Genomic DNA, 16441 nt, shown 5'->3' on the forward strand with positions numbered 1-16441 from the left:
AAGCCACCCTCCTTTCTTGGCTTGCAAGTCTTTAGTTTCCTCACTATTTTTATTTGTTCTGGCTTTACTACTGTGCTAAGTAACACAGAAAGTGAAATCAATGAAAATCTGCCTACGTTAAAAAAAGTTAGAAAACTCCCTCTGTTGCCATTTCATCTCTTTCTCATTTTAATTTTTCCTTTCATTCACCAAACGCAGCTCACCAGACAGTGATATCCCAGAAAGCTGGGATTTTTCATTTCCTTTCAGTGTAACGGTGCAGAACATTTTGTTTCTGCAGGTAACTGCCGACAGGGTACTCGCCGAGCAGTGCAGCGTGATTACAAAGTCAGCGGTTTAGTGATCCCTAAACCAAAGACTGACATTGCCGCTTTAGATTTACATCCAGCCTCACTATAAACATTATTTCATCTTTTCCTTGCAGATTTCTGGAGCACTTGCTGCAGTCATACTGTTGTTTCTGTGTGCGTTTGTACAACAAATACAGATAGGCAAGTCTGGTTTTAGTTATCCCTGTCACAGGGTGAACCTGCTGTGAATGACAGCATGCCAAGGAGTTAATGAAAACTTGTTCTCCAACGTGGATTTTTAACTAAACAAAAACACTGAACCAAGCCTTTCGGTGATCAGTTTAAGAAACATATTTGACAAATTATATATGTTTATATATTATACCTGCACTAGGATTAATCCAAACTGAAATTTTCTGCCTTAAGTGAACGCATTCACGTTATATACATAAGCATATTAGCTTACGACAGAAACGCTTACATATGTGACATACCCAAGCACTGCTGCACTTTTTCCCGGCTGCTCCGTTCTCCCAAGGCGGGTCCCCAGATCCCCGGCCACCCGACCGGAGCAGGACAGAGCGGCTGGGGAGGCGGCAGCGCAGGCACCGCATCTGCGAGGGACCCGGCCTGGGTTTGCTGCTCCCGCCCCAGCACTACGGCCGCTGCCCAGGAGCTCACAATAACCCCGCAGAGGTAAAAAGCGACCGGTCGCTGGTTCTATAGCCTGCCCTTGATCTTTACATGGGATTTCCCAGTTGCATGAAGCGAGAGCAGCATATGGTCCCGTGTTTATAAGCATGTTAATGACCGAAATGGGAAACTGTACAACCCGTTTTCCTTATAAACTTTAAACTGCAATTTCTTGGTTTTGTCGTTGGACCCTGCACTCGTACCCTGTTAATTTGGCGCAGACTGTTGAGACGCACATGACCGCGCTGAGCCTGGGCACTGGGAGAGCAAAGTCGCTCAGACACACTGATGTACCTGCAATCAGGGAGCAGCCCAAAACACGAACCAGATGCAGTGAGTAAGATTTCTACTCATGATCTGCTATGAAAAGTTGCTTGTCCAGGGAAACACAATAAAGAATTAGCCTCAACACCAATGACTGCTTGCTCTTAGAAGCACGGCAACCTTGCCAAACATTTCTCAAAAGCGAAGTGTCAATCAGTTTTTACTCTGTGCTTTTTGATATACTGTTCAAAATGTCTTCATTAACTAAAATACCTAGTAGTGACTTCATAACTCTGTTTCAGCTGCTTTGGATTAAAAATTAGCTGTTTCACTTAACAAAAAAACTATGGTGGGGAGCTCCCTATAAATAGAAATATATCACTTAAAAATACACTTGATGCTTTCCAGAGGGTATGAGTGGTACAGTGAGCTATATCCTTTTATTTTGCTTAGCAAAAGAGACTGCAGCTATTTCTGAGAACACAGATGCAGGTCTACTACATGACGGCACTGAGAACTACCATTCCAGATGTTGAAATTAGAGAGAAAAGACATAAAAAATTAAAATGCCCTTATTTATCTCTTCCTATCGAACAATCATTTGGACAGTCTCATCTATTTGTAAATAGGTTTCATGAATGGATGATAACTTCAAAATATCTGCTTTGTTCATGAAGGGCTCAATTCCTGCATGTTACAATATCACTAGAAAATCATTAATGTGACTCTAATCTTGCAGCTGAAAAAAACCTATTTGTACCTATTATTTCCTGAATGTGCACACATACAGACGAAGAATACACCAAATAATATACTGTGTGCACATGATCTTTTTCTTTTTATCAGCAGGCAACTGCTTGTCTGCTTTTGAAGAGTAAAAAAGAATAAAACTATATCCTGAGACCAGCTGGTGCATTCTCATCAAAGGCCATAGCACTTTAAACTGTTAACAAAGATATTTAAGAACTGACTTCAATATGATCTCAAAAGTAGTTCCAGGAATGTCAGTTATGAACTTTAAGGACAAATGTACTGGTTTTTAGTCATTCCAGCCCAGCCTGTCAACTCATGCAGTTACAGTGTGCCTGTCTTAGCCTTCTCATTAAAGACCGTATTTTTTTCAGTGCAGCTTGAAACTTGGCAAGGAGAACTTAATCTAGTAGCACATTTATTACACTTTTTAAAAAGTCATTGTGTCCATTTTTAAGCTATGGTATAAAAGTACAGAAAAACAGAAGTTTAGATATCTGAGCTGCTGCATCTGTTCTTGAGTTACTTTTCACTTAAAAATAAAACTTGGCAGACAATATGCCCATAATGCAGACCAAATGCACTTGGTATGTTGGAAAAAAAAAGCGCTAAATAAATAGAGTTAATTTTGAAGCTTATTAATTGTGCCTGCACTATTCCTGCTCCCAACAAGATCCTGTTTCTTTACGCAGTCCCGACTGTCCCCTCAGTCATCCCCTGACAATATGCATGCACCAATGTCCTCCCACCTCCACCAGAGCATTCTGCCTCCTGAAATTCTTGTGGCCCCATCAGAGGGACAAAAAAATCACCTGAAATGTGCCAGGAAAGAGAGAGCAAAAGCTACAAACTTGAGAGGCTGCAGGGGCGAGAGGCACCTGAACCTGCCTGAAAGGGAAGCCAAGGGGAACCAAGTACAACATCTAAATCTATATCAACTTTAGTGCAAAGCCCTCCGGTACTTTTCAGCAATATCCAGCCATCCCAAACACGATGTTGCCCACAGGGTGGTCCCTGGCAGAATAATCGCCCCCAAAACGGCCCTGGGACAATGTGAAGGGCTGCTGTGATGGGTGGAAATCCTGAGATGCTGGCAAAGACCTCCAGAGCTCGGGATGCGAAACTTCAGTTGTTTCTAAGACAAGGGGACAGCCTTTGCCTTACATCCCCGAAGACATACAGAACAAGCTTCACAAGAGAAGCTTTCCAGCACCCCCTGCCCCACAGGGACCTGAGCAAGTCCTGATCTTGCTCTGATTTACAGCAATTTACTGGCACAAACCAGGCAGTCCCACGTGCCCTCCTCTGACTGGTAATACAGTGAACGATATAAATCACGCTTTTATTTTTTTATTGAGAAGACAAAAATAATAAATTATTTGTAACCCTTAGAAAAACATTAAGCCAAGATATTTAATAGCCAAGTCTGTGGCCCCTTAGCTCAGTGCGCTGTGTCTGGACAGTGAGGCAGAAAATGATCTAAACTAACCCACGTGTTTTTAAAGAGACGCACCAAAGGGCCAGTCTGTGGAGAAGGCACTCTGAGGACAGAAAATATGCTGTACAACAGGGGAAGTTGTTCATGTGCACTCCATTCTGGGACATGTGGCTCATGTAAGTGCCACAAACTGGCACCTCAAAATTTCAAAGCCCTTCTCTTACTCCCAGCTGGGGCCATGGGGTACTTTAGTCCTCCCCTAGTCCTCCCTTGTCATAATAGAATGCTCTTGATTCTTCTCCTTCTTTAGGCTTGTCTTAGTGCTGACAAAACCAGCTCATAAGTGTAATTGCAAAAATCATCCCCATAGCTCCATTCAAAAAGAAAACCAGCTTCATTAGTGGTTAATAACAGCATTTAACTCCAATACTGCAGGTACAACTTCTCCAGTGAATGAAAGGACGGACAGGAGTTATTCACTCCCATGTGAGAGGATGGACAGGAGTGATCTACTCTCATACAAGAGGACAGGCAGGAATTACCAGCTCTCATAAACGGCACAGTCAGGTGACACTTAACCCAGGTGACACCATCCACCAGATCTGGCTGTATTAGAAATGATGCAGAAGGAATCCCCTACCTGTCCGGTAGACAAAATTGCCCTCTGTCTCTGATGACGACGGAGACACCAATTCCTCCTCAAATTCATTGGAACTAAATGAACCAGAGTGATTCCTTTGCCTTGTTTTTTCCATCATAGCTGCGTTAGTAGCCATGACATGTCTCAATGAGTCATTTAGGTAACGATTCAATAAGCTGCTTTTGTATTTGGGGGGTGACACGTAATCCTCATTGGCACTTGTTTCTGGTCTTACTCCTGTTTTTATTACTGAACTTTCAGTTTTAATCACAGTATGATGAACTGGTTTGTTATATCCCCCTTCATTCATATGGTTTCTTGGAGGATTTTCTCCATCTGAAAACAAAAGAACAAAGATAAAGTAATACATCGAATACCTAATAGTTAAGAAAAGGACTTCTCTACATGTTTTAAATTGCTATAAATATAATAAAAACTAGACAATAACTTTATACTTCAGAATTAGACAATGATTTAATTGTCCTACAACCAATCTTTTAAAGGGAAGTGTATACCAAATAAATGTGAGTACAAACAGAAATTGGAACAAAGAGAATTGAAACTGAGAGCATAATCTTCCAAAAGAGAAACATAATCTTCCAAAAATTCACATACAGATTTCTGACAATGTTCTGTAGTATTTGTTCCTGTCAATGTATCTCCATGTCACAATGGACTAAACCAAAGTACCCGCAGACAGATTTAATACAAATATTCTATTAAAAAATATAGGGTGCTATTTAAAAAAATCCTGCATCTGTTAATTTGCATAAGGAAGAGAATTTCAGTGCACATTTTAAGGAAAACATTGTCTTGTAAAATACATCACAGAATCAGAGAATGTTAGGGATTAGAAGGGACCTCAAAAGATCATCTAGTCCAATCCCCCTGCCGGAGCAGGAACATCCAGATGAGGTTACACAGGAATGTGTCCAGGCAGGTTTTGAATGTCTCCAGCGAAAGAGACTCCACAACCTCCCTGGGCAGCCTGTTCCAGTGCTCTGTCACCCTCACTGTGAAGAAGTTTCTTCTCAAATTTAAGTGGAACCTCTTGTGTTCCAGTGTGAACCCATTACCCCTTGTCCTACTGTTGGTTGTCACCAAGAAGAGCCTGGCTCCATCCTCGTGACACTCAGCCTTTATATATTTGTAAACATTAATAAGGTCACCCCTCAGTCTCCTCTTCTCCAAACTAAAGAGACCCAGCTCCCTCAGCCTTTCCCCATAAGGGAGATGTTCCACTCCCTTAATCATCTTCGTTGCCCTACGCTGGACCCTCTCCAGCAGTTCCCTGTCCTTCTGGAACTGAGGGGCCCAGAACTGGACACAATATTCCAGATGTGGTCTCACCAGGGCAGAGTAGAGGGGGAGGAGAACCTCTCTCGACTTACTAACCACCCCCCTTCTAATACACCCCAGGATGCCATTGGCCTTCCTGGCCACAAGGGCCCAGTGGCTGGCTCATGGTCATCCTGCTGTCCACCAGGACCCCCAGGTCCCTTTCCCCTACACTGCTCTCTAGTTGTTCCTCAACCTATACTGGAACCTGGGGTTGTTCCTACCCAGATGTAAGACTCTACACTTTCCCTTGTTATATTTCATCAAATTTTTCCTCGCTCAACTCTCCAGCCTGTCCAGGTCTCTGGATGGCAGCACAGCCTTCTGGTGTGACAGCCACTCCTCCCAGTTTGGTGTAATCAGCAAACTTGCTGATAGTACACTCTATTCCCTCATCCAAGTCATTGATGACATAAAATAAGCAACAGTAATATTCAGTTCACCTTAAATAAGCCCTGCTCAAGTTAATCAGATTCTCTTGTTAATGATGTAATATTGCTATAACCCTTCCATCACAGAAAGTAACAGTGAAGAGATTTCTCGTTTCTTTAGACCAACAAATGTAATCAGTTTTTTCCTTTAATGCAGATTAAAGGAACAAGCTTGTAGAAATGAATGAACTAACAATTATCTTTCTAATAACAATGCTATACGAAACAGGCAAATAACATGCAGCCAGACTGTCACCCCAATTAACCTACACAATCCCACTTTGCAAGGCTGCATATGGCACCTAATTCACAAAAAGCAAAGGCAGATCCACTGAGAGTGTTTTGTGAGAAATCAGAGCTAACTCAGGGTATCTGATACTTTCAAAATATATCTTAATCAGTTGAAAACTGATAAAAATAGCATCAACAAACCTTCAGAGCATGAGTCATCGCTGCTCACACTGAGTCGTTCAGCATTTCCTTGAACATATTTGTTGTACAGTTTTATTCGTAAAGCCCAGCTAAGATCTGGTTGCCTGACAGTATTCTTCAGGCGACGCCTTGCATTGGCAAACCAGTTTGACACCTGCACAAAAATGAATGGATTAGTTTCCCTTGAAAATGATGCAGATAAACAAATCTAATGCACAGAGTTTTCATGAGAAAAGGGCAAACGAGGGAAGCATTAACAGGAGTCCATGAAACTATCACTGAGCAGAGCAGGAACCTCAGACAAAAGGCAGGTTCAGGCTTCCCACACTTCACACGTGCTAGCAAACCCTCATTATTAACAAGGTTTTAATTAAGGTGTCCCAAAAGACTCATTTTATATTAATCTTTTTTTTTTTTTTTAATTCGAAGATAATGCCCTGAACTTTCAATATTAACCTTCAATATATTAATTACATCCTAAATTAAAACTAATAGCTAATGTTTGGTAATTTTGCTTTGACATTTATGTAGGCTATAATAAGGTTGTTGAACAGGAAACCCATTCTGAATTTGGTTACATAAAAGCCCAAATTGTCCCTCATGCTTTATCAGTACTCTAACTCTGACAGGTAGTGGGTATCAAGAAAGTCTTACACAGAATACAACATACTTTGAGTCACTGTAGAAATCAGCCATTTGCTCTACAAAGCAGCAGCTTTAATGAACTCTTTCTGTTGTGGAAACCCTAAAAAACAATGAGGATGCAGATTCCTCACAAGATAATTACTGAACAACAGACTGGCTTGTCTTTCTTCTCAGCTGCAGAGCATTTTCTGGAGTTTGATATTGTGAAACAGATATGTTAGCACCCTTCTTGCATACGGGGTCACCCCAAAGTCAGGCTCAACCACAAGGATTTCACAGGGCCTTAGGCACCAAACAAGCAAAAGTGCACATTATAGTCTTCTGTGACAGCAGTGGTAATCAAACCACCAAATGGGATGTGTGTACTTGCAGTGACTTTGCACAAAAGCATACCTGAGAAAATGCTGGCCTTGATTCTGTTGTAACTTGAAAATATATAAAATAGGAAATACTCATACTGACAGAGTGACCTTACCATAACCTTACTAGAGCATGAGCGGAGGCAAGGTACATACACTCTTAACAATATTTGTTTAATGATAAATCAGGTCTTAAAAATGCTATTTATTACTTGCAGGAATAAGTGTGTTTTGACGTGACCTCAAGAAGGAGGCAGAGTAGCATGACTTGCAAAGGAGAATGGAAAGGATGCCGGGAGTCTATAGCCCCCCTCACATCTTTGTGTTGTGAAAGTGCACACAGAGGAACCTGGAGACTACTTGCAGCCATAGTCTGACCTAGGAATGATCGTACAATTTAATTTATATTAACCTGCAAAGCAAGCTAACACATGGTTTATCAATACATGCTACCCCACCTACTAGAGAGTCAAACTGTAGACCTCAGAGTTGGATTTTGGCCCTGGTTTTGTCACCTGTCTATTGAAGCTAAGGTTGTCTAAATCACATGGAAATATCTGGCTAATTATTCTGAATCAATAATCTCTTCAAGGGTGATTACGAGAAAAATAAACACTATCTGCTTAAAGGATAAACAAAACTTCCATTCTGAGTCCCATCCAGAATTTAGCAGTGACACCTTAAGCCCGTCTATTTGATTTTACTTAAAATCACATTTACATGGAACAGGGTTCCACCAAAAACACAGTGACCCCTAGATCGGTGCTTATATGCCAAACACATAACTTTACGAACCATGTAGTTTCCTATGACTGGTTAGAAGACCAAAACTATTGCTGGCAAAGAATAGTAAGTAATTTTCGTTCTCTTCCAAGCTACTTGTTTATACTGATCATGTTGACACAGCAATCATTATAGTAAACCAGAAAAGGTGGGCTGGAATCTATCCCCTTTCTAATGCAAACAAACTCACTGCAGACTGCTCAGCTGAAGCAGCAGTCACCTGGCTGCTGCATGATTTAGTGTAACTCTGAAATCAAGTATGTAATGATAGAGATGGATCAGTCCAGGGTCCCACTGAATATTATAGCAGTTACTGCAGCACCTTACAAAACCAACAGCTTTCCAAGCTCTCACAAGAAAGATTTCATTATGCTCCATTTCATTACATATTGAAATATTTCATCAGTGAAGTGCCATGTACAGAAAAGAAAGATAGGGTAGTATTAATGTGACTCACACATAAGAGCAATTAAATTTAGCAGGAGTGATTTTTGCATGGTACTCTTGGTTTATTTTGGGCTCATATTTCCCATGCCAGTGCTCTGCTTTCTGCATATCAATATGAAAAGATGAGTCATATTTTCAGTCTTCTGCTATGAGAGGAGGAAACAGTAGTATTTGATCATTAAGAAAGAACCTGAAGTCAGCATTTAAGAGAGGAGCTTTCGGCTAAAGCACAAAGCAGCAAACTCAGTCCAGAAACTCTTGTCACAAATGCAATTACAACACGATCCATTAAAGCCAGAGGAAACTTAGGCAAATCCACTTAAGAGATTTCTAGGCTAGATCTATAGCGTGGTATGTCAGGCTGCTTTCCTGCTCTTGGACACTGGTGTATGTTGCTGGAAAGTCCTGATCTCTAAGACATGAAGAGGTTGAACACATCTCCCACTCTCCAACCTGGACAGCCTCCAGGTGTGTGGGCTGGAAGAGGCTTCACGGCCACAGGCTGGACCAGGCTGCACGCTCAGCCGAACTCCAGCCACCGCCAGGGTTCTGGCAGGAACCTCCTGGCTCCTTTAAAGCCAATGACAATTTTGTCACTAATTTCAACCAGCCCCAAATGTTGCCTTGTGTATCCATGCGGTCTTTTAAAAGTCATGTGCCTACTCACTACAAATGCCTGTTTGCGCCACACTTAAGCTGTTACAAAAAGAAACAACCAAAGCTGCCAAAAGCCATCCATCCTTCATCATGATCCCAAGTTACGCTACTGTGACCTCCAAAAATAATAAAAAAACCAAAACAATTATATACATACAAGCCAGTGGGAAAATCCTTGTTTGAGAAACCTCCCAGAGAACTAGGTATCTTGAAAAAAATGCATGATGAAACTCACTATTCTTATAAAGTAACCATCATGCAGTTCTTCAAGAAGTAAAAGACAAAACCCAAGGAGAATGATAATAGATTTCCAGCTTTCCAGCATTCATATTTTACAGCAGCTCAGTCATTCCCAAAGAGCATCAGGTACTTAGATTGGCATAATGAAATACTGACCCTCTTGCTTGGCTTCTGAAAGAACTCTTCAATTTTATTGTAATTTGTTCTGCTTCACTGCTTAAGAGCAGCCAAAGTTTCAGAAAGGGAACAGAAATCAAGCGATTCTCCTCCTGCAGTAATCCAGATATGCCTTTATGAATCTGAATGCTATTAAATCCATAGCAGCACATGACCATATTAATCCTAGTATTACAAAAAACTTCTCTGCAACAATATGGCCATTCATATTTCTTTCTGGAAGGAATATACAGCCACTTTTTTTATTTCACAAGAACATCTAAACCAAAATTTAAAATAAAATAAATCAAGCACTGCGGTAATAATACAAATGAAAATGTAGCATAGTAATAGGATAAATTATTGGATTCTAAGTTGGAATCTAATTGGAGTAAAACATAAAATGCCTTTTCAAACTATATTGCTTTTTTGGTTTCCTGCTTTGGCAGTTGGGGAAGTAGAAAACTTTGGACCGTTGCACTGAAAGCTGCAATAATATTCGCCTTGAGGACTCCCGAAGACCTTGTTGGCCTGCTCAGGAATAAGACAACCCAGAATTTGCCCCAGGTTTTGTTACTACTTCTTAAGAAAAAAATATGATTTATGATTCCTGTGAAATCCTACCCTCTCAAAAGAGTTTGACTTCCCTTATGCAGCACTGTCAGACACACAGCCTGAACAGCCCCCTGCTGTCCCACTGCACCCCAGCACAGGCAGCTAAGCCAAAGTAATAGTGAGGTAAATAAAAATCAGCCAACTAGGTGACAGCAAAACTAATAAAAATAAAATTGTGGAAGATCTGACATACAGATACTCTCCTAATAGTAACAGTAGAAAACAGGGCTGGATGCTCACCTCTGTGTCTCACAGAAGGATCAGTTTTATATACGCCATAGTCCTGCAAAAGCTCCTTTGGATAGATGGCACATACTGGAATAAGTTTCATTAGGCGAAAGTAAAGCACAAGGAGAAGATTTACAGCTATATTATCAATATTACTGTGACAACGTCATCTTCCAGGCAGCTGCTGAAGACCTTTTCCAAGACAAGCAGTCAGGTGAAAAACAAACCCCAACCATTCATTCCCTAAACAGCATTTGGCGGAAACTCAAAGGGATTTTCAACAGTATCTTTTGTCCTCCCTCGGGCTTCCAACGACAAGGTGTCAGCACACGAGGGATGCTGGGAAGAGGTAATAGCTGTCAGCAGACAACAACCTCCACAGGAGTGGAAAGCTGTTGGTGCAAGTGTGTGTTCCCACCAAGAGTGAACTCTGCAGGACAGCACCGAGAAATGGAAGAGGAGTAGGAAATCTGAGAGAGGACAGAAAACATGAGGGCATGTAAGCCAGAAAAAACATCATACACCGATTCCTGGTTCCCCAACGATGTCTGGTGTTACTAGATTAGAAAAGCAATCACAAGAGACCCTGGTTGATGCTTTTGCAAAGTGCTCATCTTGGGACAGAAGCAAAGCTTTCCAACAGATACCAAAGCCCAGTCCCAAACCCGCTGATGGTTACACCACTCAGCCCGAAGAGTGCAGCCTCCAGGGAAGCTACTGCAGGTGTACCCAGCGTGACTGAGATCGCAGCCTGGCGCTTTCTCTCTCATGCTGAGGGAACAAGAATTTTGATCTGGATTACAGTCTTGTTCTTTCTGGGCATCTGAAAAATAGATCTGAGGCATGCGTTGTTTAGTTCTTCCAGGCTGAAGAATTACTGCTGGTGCCAGACATATGTATTTACCTCTTGTACAGATGCTATTGTATTCCTGGATTAAAAGAGCATTGCACCCAAATGATGAAAGAAACATCTGGGGTTTCTTTTTGATGGTGTGCTTCTGTAAATGAAGATAGATGTGCTGGTTTGCATAGCTCTTTCAAATATTACAGTTCATAGAAATAATGCTGGTCGAATTCAGATTCAGCATAAATCCGCTGGAGTCATGGGGATCTAACAGAGAAAAATGTACCCCACAATGGTTCTTTTTAATTTTATTCTACACCTTACATAGATTGTAAAACTCTGTGGAGTAGTCGCCATGGCTCACTTGATGCTTTTACAGAGGTTAACACAGCATATCAGGACTTATCAAAGCTGCCACGAGAGAGATACTACAAAAACCCACTTTTTTTTTTTCCCTTGTCTGTCCGTTCCATGGCATTTATAAAAGAATGGGAGAAGAACTCCTCAAGAAGTCATTAATGTGACAGACGTCACAACGTGTGTTCTGGATATATGCTTTAAAACTCATGTAAAAATACAGAAATATTCTAAAAGCCATAGTCCAATAAACTGCTCCTGTTGAATTGTGGCATTGAATGGATAGTGTTTATGTAATCATATTTTTAGAAGTCTGAGCAAACATTTCATGTATATTTTTTAAAAGCAAGAGAAGTTGTTTTAACTATATCTTCCAGTTATAACTGGCATTTTCTGAGACATTAATATTATTTTTGTCAAAGCTACAGTGTTTTTTCTAGTGCAATAGCTTCACAGTGAGGTACTAAAGTGTAAGTTTCCCATTTTGCTGTTTCCAGGACTGAAGTTCATAGCACTGGCTTTTTTGAAGGAGTACTCAAAAAAATAATGCTGAATTACCACCTTTTTCTAATACTTCACATCAGCTTAATATTTTCATGTCCTTTGCAAAGTGACACATAATGTGTTAGACAGAGCGCTGAGGACCCGATCCTGCAAACATCTGTGTTTCATTTTATGCACCTAGCAGTAGCTTGCAGTAAGGAAATTAAATTATTCACAATGCATAAATCTTTGCAGCATCCAGACCTGAGACAGCATCACTCAGCAACCAACAGCATCTAACTATGTATTTCAGTTGAGTACCAGATGGTAAAGAGAACAAAGAAATAAGATTTATAAACATTTGTAGCCAACTTTATACCTCTTACTGCAACACAAGTGCCAGTCACTTGAAGAGATTTTTACCTGAAAGCAAAACAATTACTCCCCATGTCTAATTACACTATCATGAAAATTCCTGCAAGGCTGTGAAGCACAGTCACTGCACGCTGAGCCGCCGCACAGTGTGTATGGTAACACTAACATCTGTGCAACAGGTGATGATTATTATCAGAGCAATGTAACTGTTTCTATTCTAGCATATTTTCAAAAGGGAAGAGTAGCTCCCTACAACTTCCTCAACAATTCCTATTCTGTGCTGAAATCTGCCATTACTGTTTGTTTGGTTGTTTTTTTTAACCTGGAGATTTTTAAAGACTAAGCAAAAAATATTTCCACTGTATTTATGAAGGAGATGAAAGGATGGGGGCCTCTTTTCCTATGAGGGAAAGCACACACCTTTTGCCAATTGCATTTATCACTTCCCCAGACTGGGTAACCCCAGATGTGCTAATTCCTTTTTGGGGGATACAGTCCTGCTGGAGATGGAGCCCTGGGAAGGGCAGAGGGAAGGGCTGGCACAGGACCCCTGGCCTTGCTGGCTGCACTGATACCTCCCCTGAAGCGCAGTGCTGCCCCTTGCTCAGCTCACAGCAGGGCTTTTGGCTGATGCTGTCACTGTCTCTCCCGTCCACGAAACGCCCCAGAGCAGCTGCCGCTGGCGGGGGTAGGGGAGGATCCCTTACCTGCACCAGGGTCATCTGGGAACCGAGGGCCAGCAGGATCTTCTCGGTCTTGGTGGGGTAGGGGTTGTCGCGGTGCTTGTAGAGCCACTGCTTGAGCGGACGCGCCATGTCTTGCAGCGCCTGCCGCTTGTGCCGCACCTTCCCGCCGCTCTGCCGCGCCCTGCCGCGGAGAAGGGACGCTGAGGGCCGCGGCCGGGACCGTGAGCATCTGCCGGGCCCCCGCTCCCCGGCCCCGGCCCCGGCGTCGAGCTTCCCTGCGCGGCCGCGGGTGCGGGAAGTGCGCAGGGATGTGCGCCCTGCCCGAGGGGGGACCCTTCTCGGGGGAAGCCCGCTGGGGGGGGCGCTGCCCTGACCCCGGGGTGCGCCCCGCCAGGGTCTGTCCCTGCCCGGGGGCGTGCGCCCTGCCTGGGGGCAGCCGAGCCCCGTCCCCGCTGAGCGCTGGGGGACTTTCCACGGCCGCAATGCTCGCCCCGGGTCGGCTGCTCGGGAGAAGGCGATGTCCGCAGCTCCCCCAAACTCTACGGTGGAGGGTCTGGGGGAGCAGATCGAGAGGGGAAGGCTCGGGGCCGGCTTCACCTGTCCCGGGGGCTGGCCTTCATGATGCTGCGGGCCCGGGCGGTTCCACCGCGGGGATTTCAGCGGGGTCAGGGCTCCGCAGGTGCGGGGTTTGAGTGTCCCGATGCTTTCGGTGCCCGGCATCTGCCAGGCGTATGGTCGGTCTGTTTACAGAGGGGCTTTCCAGAGGGGTCAGGGCCCACCTCGCACGGCCCCGGACACCCCAGAGCGGCGCAGCCGGGAAGACAGGGATGCGGTGTGGACTGCCCCCGGGGCCAACTGGGACTGCTCCCTGCCCCAATTTATTTAACCAGTCATATTCAGAGATACCCACGGCATCGAGCATCCCGGGTGATTTCCTTGCGCGGAGCCGGCGGCGAGGAATGCTGCCAGGGGAGCAGGCATGCCGGTCCCCAGTGCCACAAACAGCGACGCGAAGCAGCCCCCAAAACCCCACGCCCGGCGGGGAAAAAAGGTGAAACCGGGGGGAATCAAACGCAGCTCCCATTTAAAAAAAAAAAAAAAAAAAAAAAAAAAAAGTGCTTTTGTAAAAAATGGTGTAAAATAAAAAGCGAGCGAATAAAACCGGAGGAATCGGAAGGAAAACCCACAGGCGGGCTGGGGCCGGCGGTGCGACCGGCGGGCAGCGCTGCGCGGAGGCTCCGGGCGGCGGCGGCAGGGGGCGCCAAGGGGCCACGCCGCGCCCTACCGGGCCGTGCCGAACCGGGCTGTACCGAGCCGCACCCCGCCGCGCCGAGCTGTGCCGGGCCGAGCCTTGCCGAGTCGTGCCGTTGCGGGCGGGCGCTGCCCCGTCCAGGGCTCCCTCGGCAACCCAGCTCCGCCGCGATCGGCTGCTAGTAACATTTCGATGAAACATAACCTGCGTCCTACCAACCAGCACCGCCGTTAAAAGTACGAGCTGATGCAATCGTTAAGGTGGAAATTCGGCAGTAGAAACAGCTCCTCGGGTTTTCTCGGTTTCAGTGCCTCCTGACAGTGCTCCTTAGTCTTTACTTCGCAAAGCTGACCCGAAATGTCTGGTCTGCGCTCGTCAATTCAACCGTTCGAGCTACGGCTGACAAGCCGCCGGAGCTAACACGTCCTCTCATCACCTCCTATTTCACCTGTTCCAGCACAAAAAAAAATCACTCGCAGACGGCTTAGACACAGCCGCCTTTTCAGCAAAACCGATCCCTAACATCACCCTGCCCAGCCCTTGAATGGCATCGCGCCAGTCGGTTTTAAATCCTATCCCAAGGAACGCACCGACATCGCAGCTCCTTCCCGTCCGTTCACTCAGCGCCCTGCAAACGAGCGGGGACGGCGGAACAAGTTCTGGGGGCCGCGCAGTACCCGCCCGCCTCAGTCACGGCCCCGAACCGGCTGCCCCGGCACCGCCGGCGAGCGCCGGCCCCGCGGCCGCCCCCTATCCCAGGTTTCACACGTTCCGCGTTGCGTCTCTATTTGAGGGGCTTGAATTACTTGAAAAGCCCGACCAAACCGACAAGCCCAGGCTTCCCCGGTTTGTTTTTGTTTGGAGGCAAAGAGCGGGGGATCAAGCACCGCAGGACAGTAGCACTCTATCTGGCACATTCCAGCCCAATCGGACACCTCTGCATCACCTATTACCGGACTTTCCCACCGGTGCTGTGGAATGAAGTCCCAGAGAGTATGGACCCGGGGCCGTGGGGGACGGCACATCTAGAAACCCATCTCGCAACCCCAAACCGGCTACGCGGCGGCCGGGAATGCCGGCAGCGGCACGCCGGGCCGCCCCGCGGAGACGGTGCGCGGCGCGGAGACTAGTGCACGGCATACCCCGTCCTCCGGTTGCGCAGGCTGAGGCTCTCCTTGATGGACGGGCTGTCGGGCAGCAACACCTCGGCGTGGTGCGGCCCCTCCACCACCCCCACGTAGGGCCGGCCGCTCCGGTCCCGCTCCTTGGCGTCCTCCTCGAAAAGCACCTGGCCGCTGAGCTTGCTGAAGACGATGGTGTTCATGGTGGGGAGCTGGGAGCCACCGTCGGGCTGGCCGCCGGCTCCGAGGTGCGGGGGCTCGCTCTGCGCTGCGGGGAGGCGGCAGCGGTCACCGGGCAGCCGCGCCGAACCGCCGAGACCCGCCCGGCGAGACCGGCGGGGGGGCAGCGCGGAGGCACCGGGCGCCGCCTGCCCACCCACGGGGGGGGCAGCCCGCCCCTCCCACGGCCCGGCCCGCTCCCACGGCCCCCTCACCCAGGCCCGGTCCGCTCCCGCGGCCCGTCCCGCTCCCACTCGCACCTCGCCGCCAGCCTCCGCCACGCTCCTCGCTCCGTGTCCCAATAGTTCGGAGCGCGGGTTTTCTGTTGGGTTTGGTGTTTCTCTCTCGCTTGCTCTCTCCCTCTCTCTCCTCTTTTTTCCCCTTGCCCTTCCCCTCCCCTGGAATGATTTTCCCCTTCCCCCTCCCCAAACGGGGAGGGAAACAAGTTGTTTTTAACGACCACCAAATGCGCAGAGCCGGCACCCGGAGGCTCAGCCGCCAGGCAGCCACTCACACTTTCGGGACCGCCACTCCCCATCCCCTTGTTGGGGGGTGGGCACCGCCGGCGAGGGTAGTCCGGCAGCCCCGGCAAGGGCAGGGGCCCCGCCCGGGCAGCGCGGCGTCGGGGGGCGGTGCGTGGAGAGGCGGTCGGAGCCCGGAGAGGGGCAGCCGAGGGGACGGCAATGCACGGCTGGTCA

At 46.4% G+C, this 16441-nt stretch overlaps 1 protein-coding gene across 4 annotated transcripts in view; it reads right to left on the minus strand.

Annotated features, from left to right (window-relative positions):
• MKX (mohawk homeobox) overlaps window positions 1-16100 on the minus strand; it is a 48055-nt gene extending 31955 nt beyond the window's left edge. For 2 of the 4 annotated variants that reach the window (XM_082045504.1, XM_082045507.1), the window contains exons 1-5: window positions 16004-16100; window positions 15546-15792; window positions 13173-13332; window positions 6277-6430; window positions 4076-4411 (exon numbers count right to left, since the gene is read on the minus strand). In XM_082045504.1, the coding sequence (XP_081901630.1) occupies window positions 4076-4411; window positions 6277-6430; window positions 13173-13332; window positions 15546-15727 (832 nt within the window). In that variant the 5' untranslated portion in view covers window positions 15728-15792; window positions 16004-16100. Of the gene's footprint in view, window positions 1-4075; window positions 4412-6276; window positions 6431-13172; window positions 13333-15545; window positions 15949-16003 lie in introns of those variants that run through there. The other 2 variants (XM_082045506.1, XM_082045505.1) reach the window with 2 other exon arrangements.
• Window positions 16101-16441: the final 341 nt, after the last annotated feature.

Source organism: Streptopelia decaocto (genome assembly GCF_964273445.1).
Source record: "Streptopelia decaocto genome assembly, chromosome: 2".
NCBI lineage: Eukaryota > Metazoa > Chordata > Aves > Columbiformes > Columbidae > Streptopelia > Streptopelia decaocto.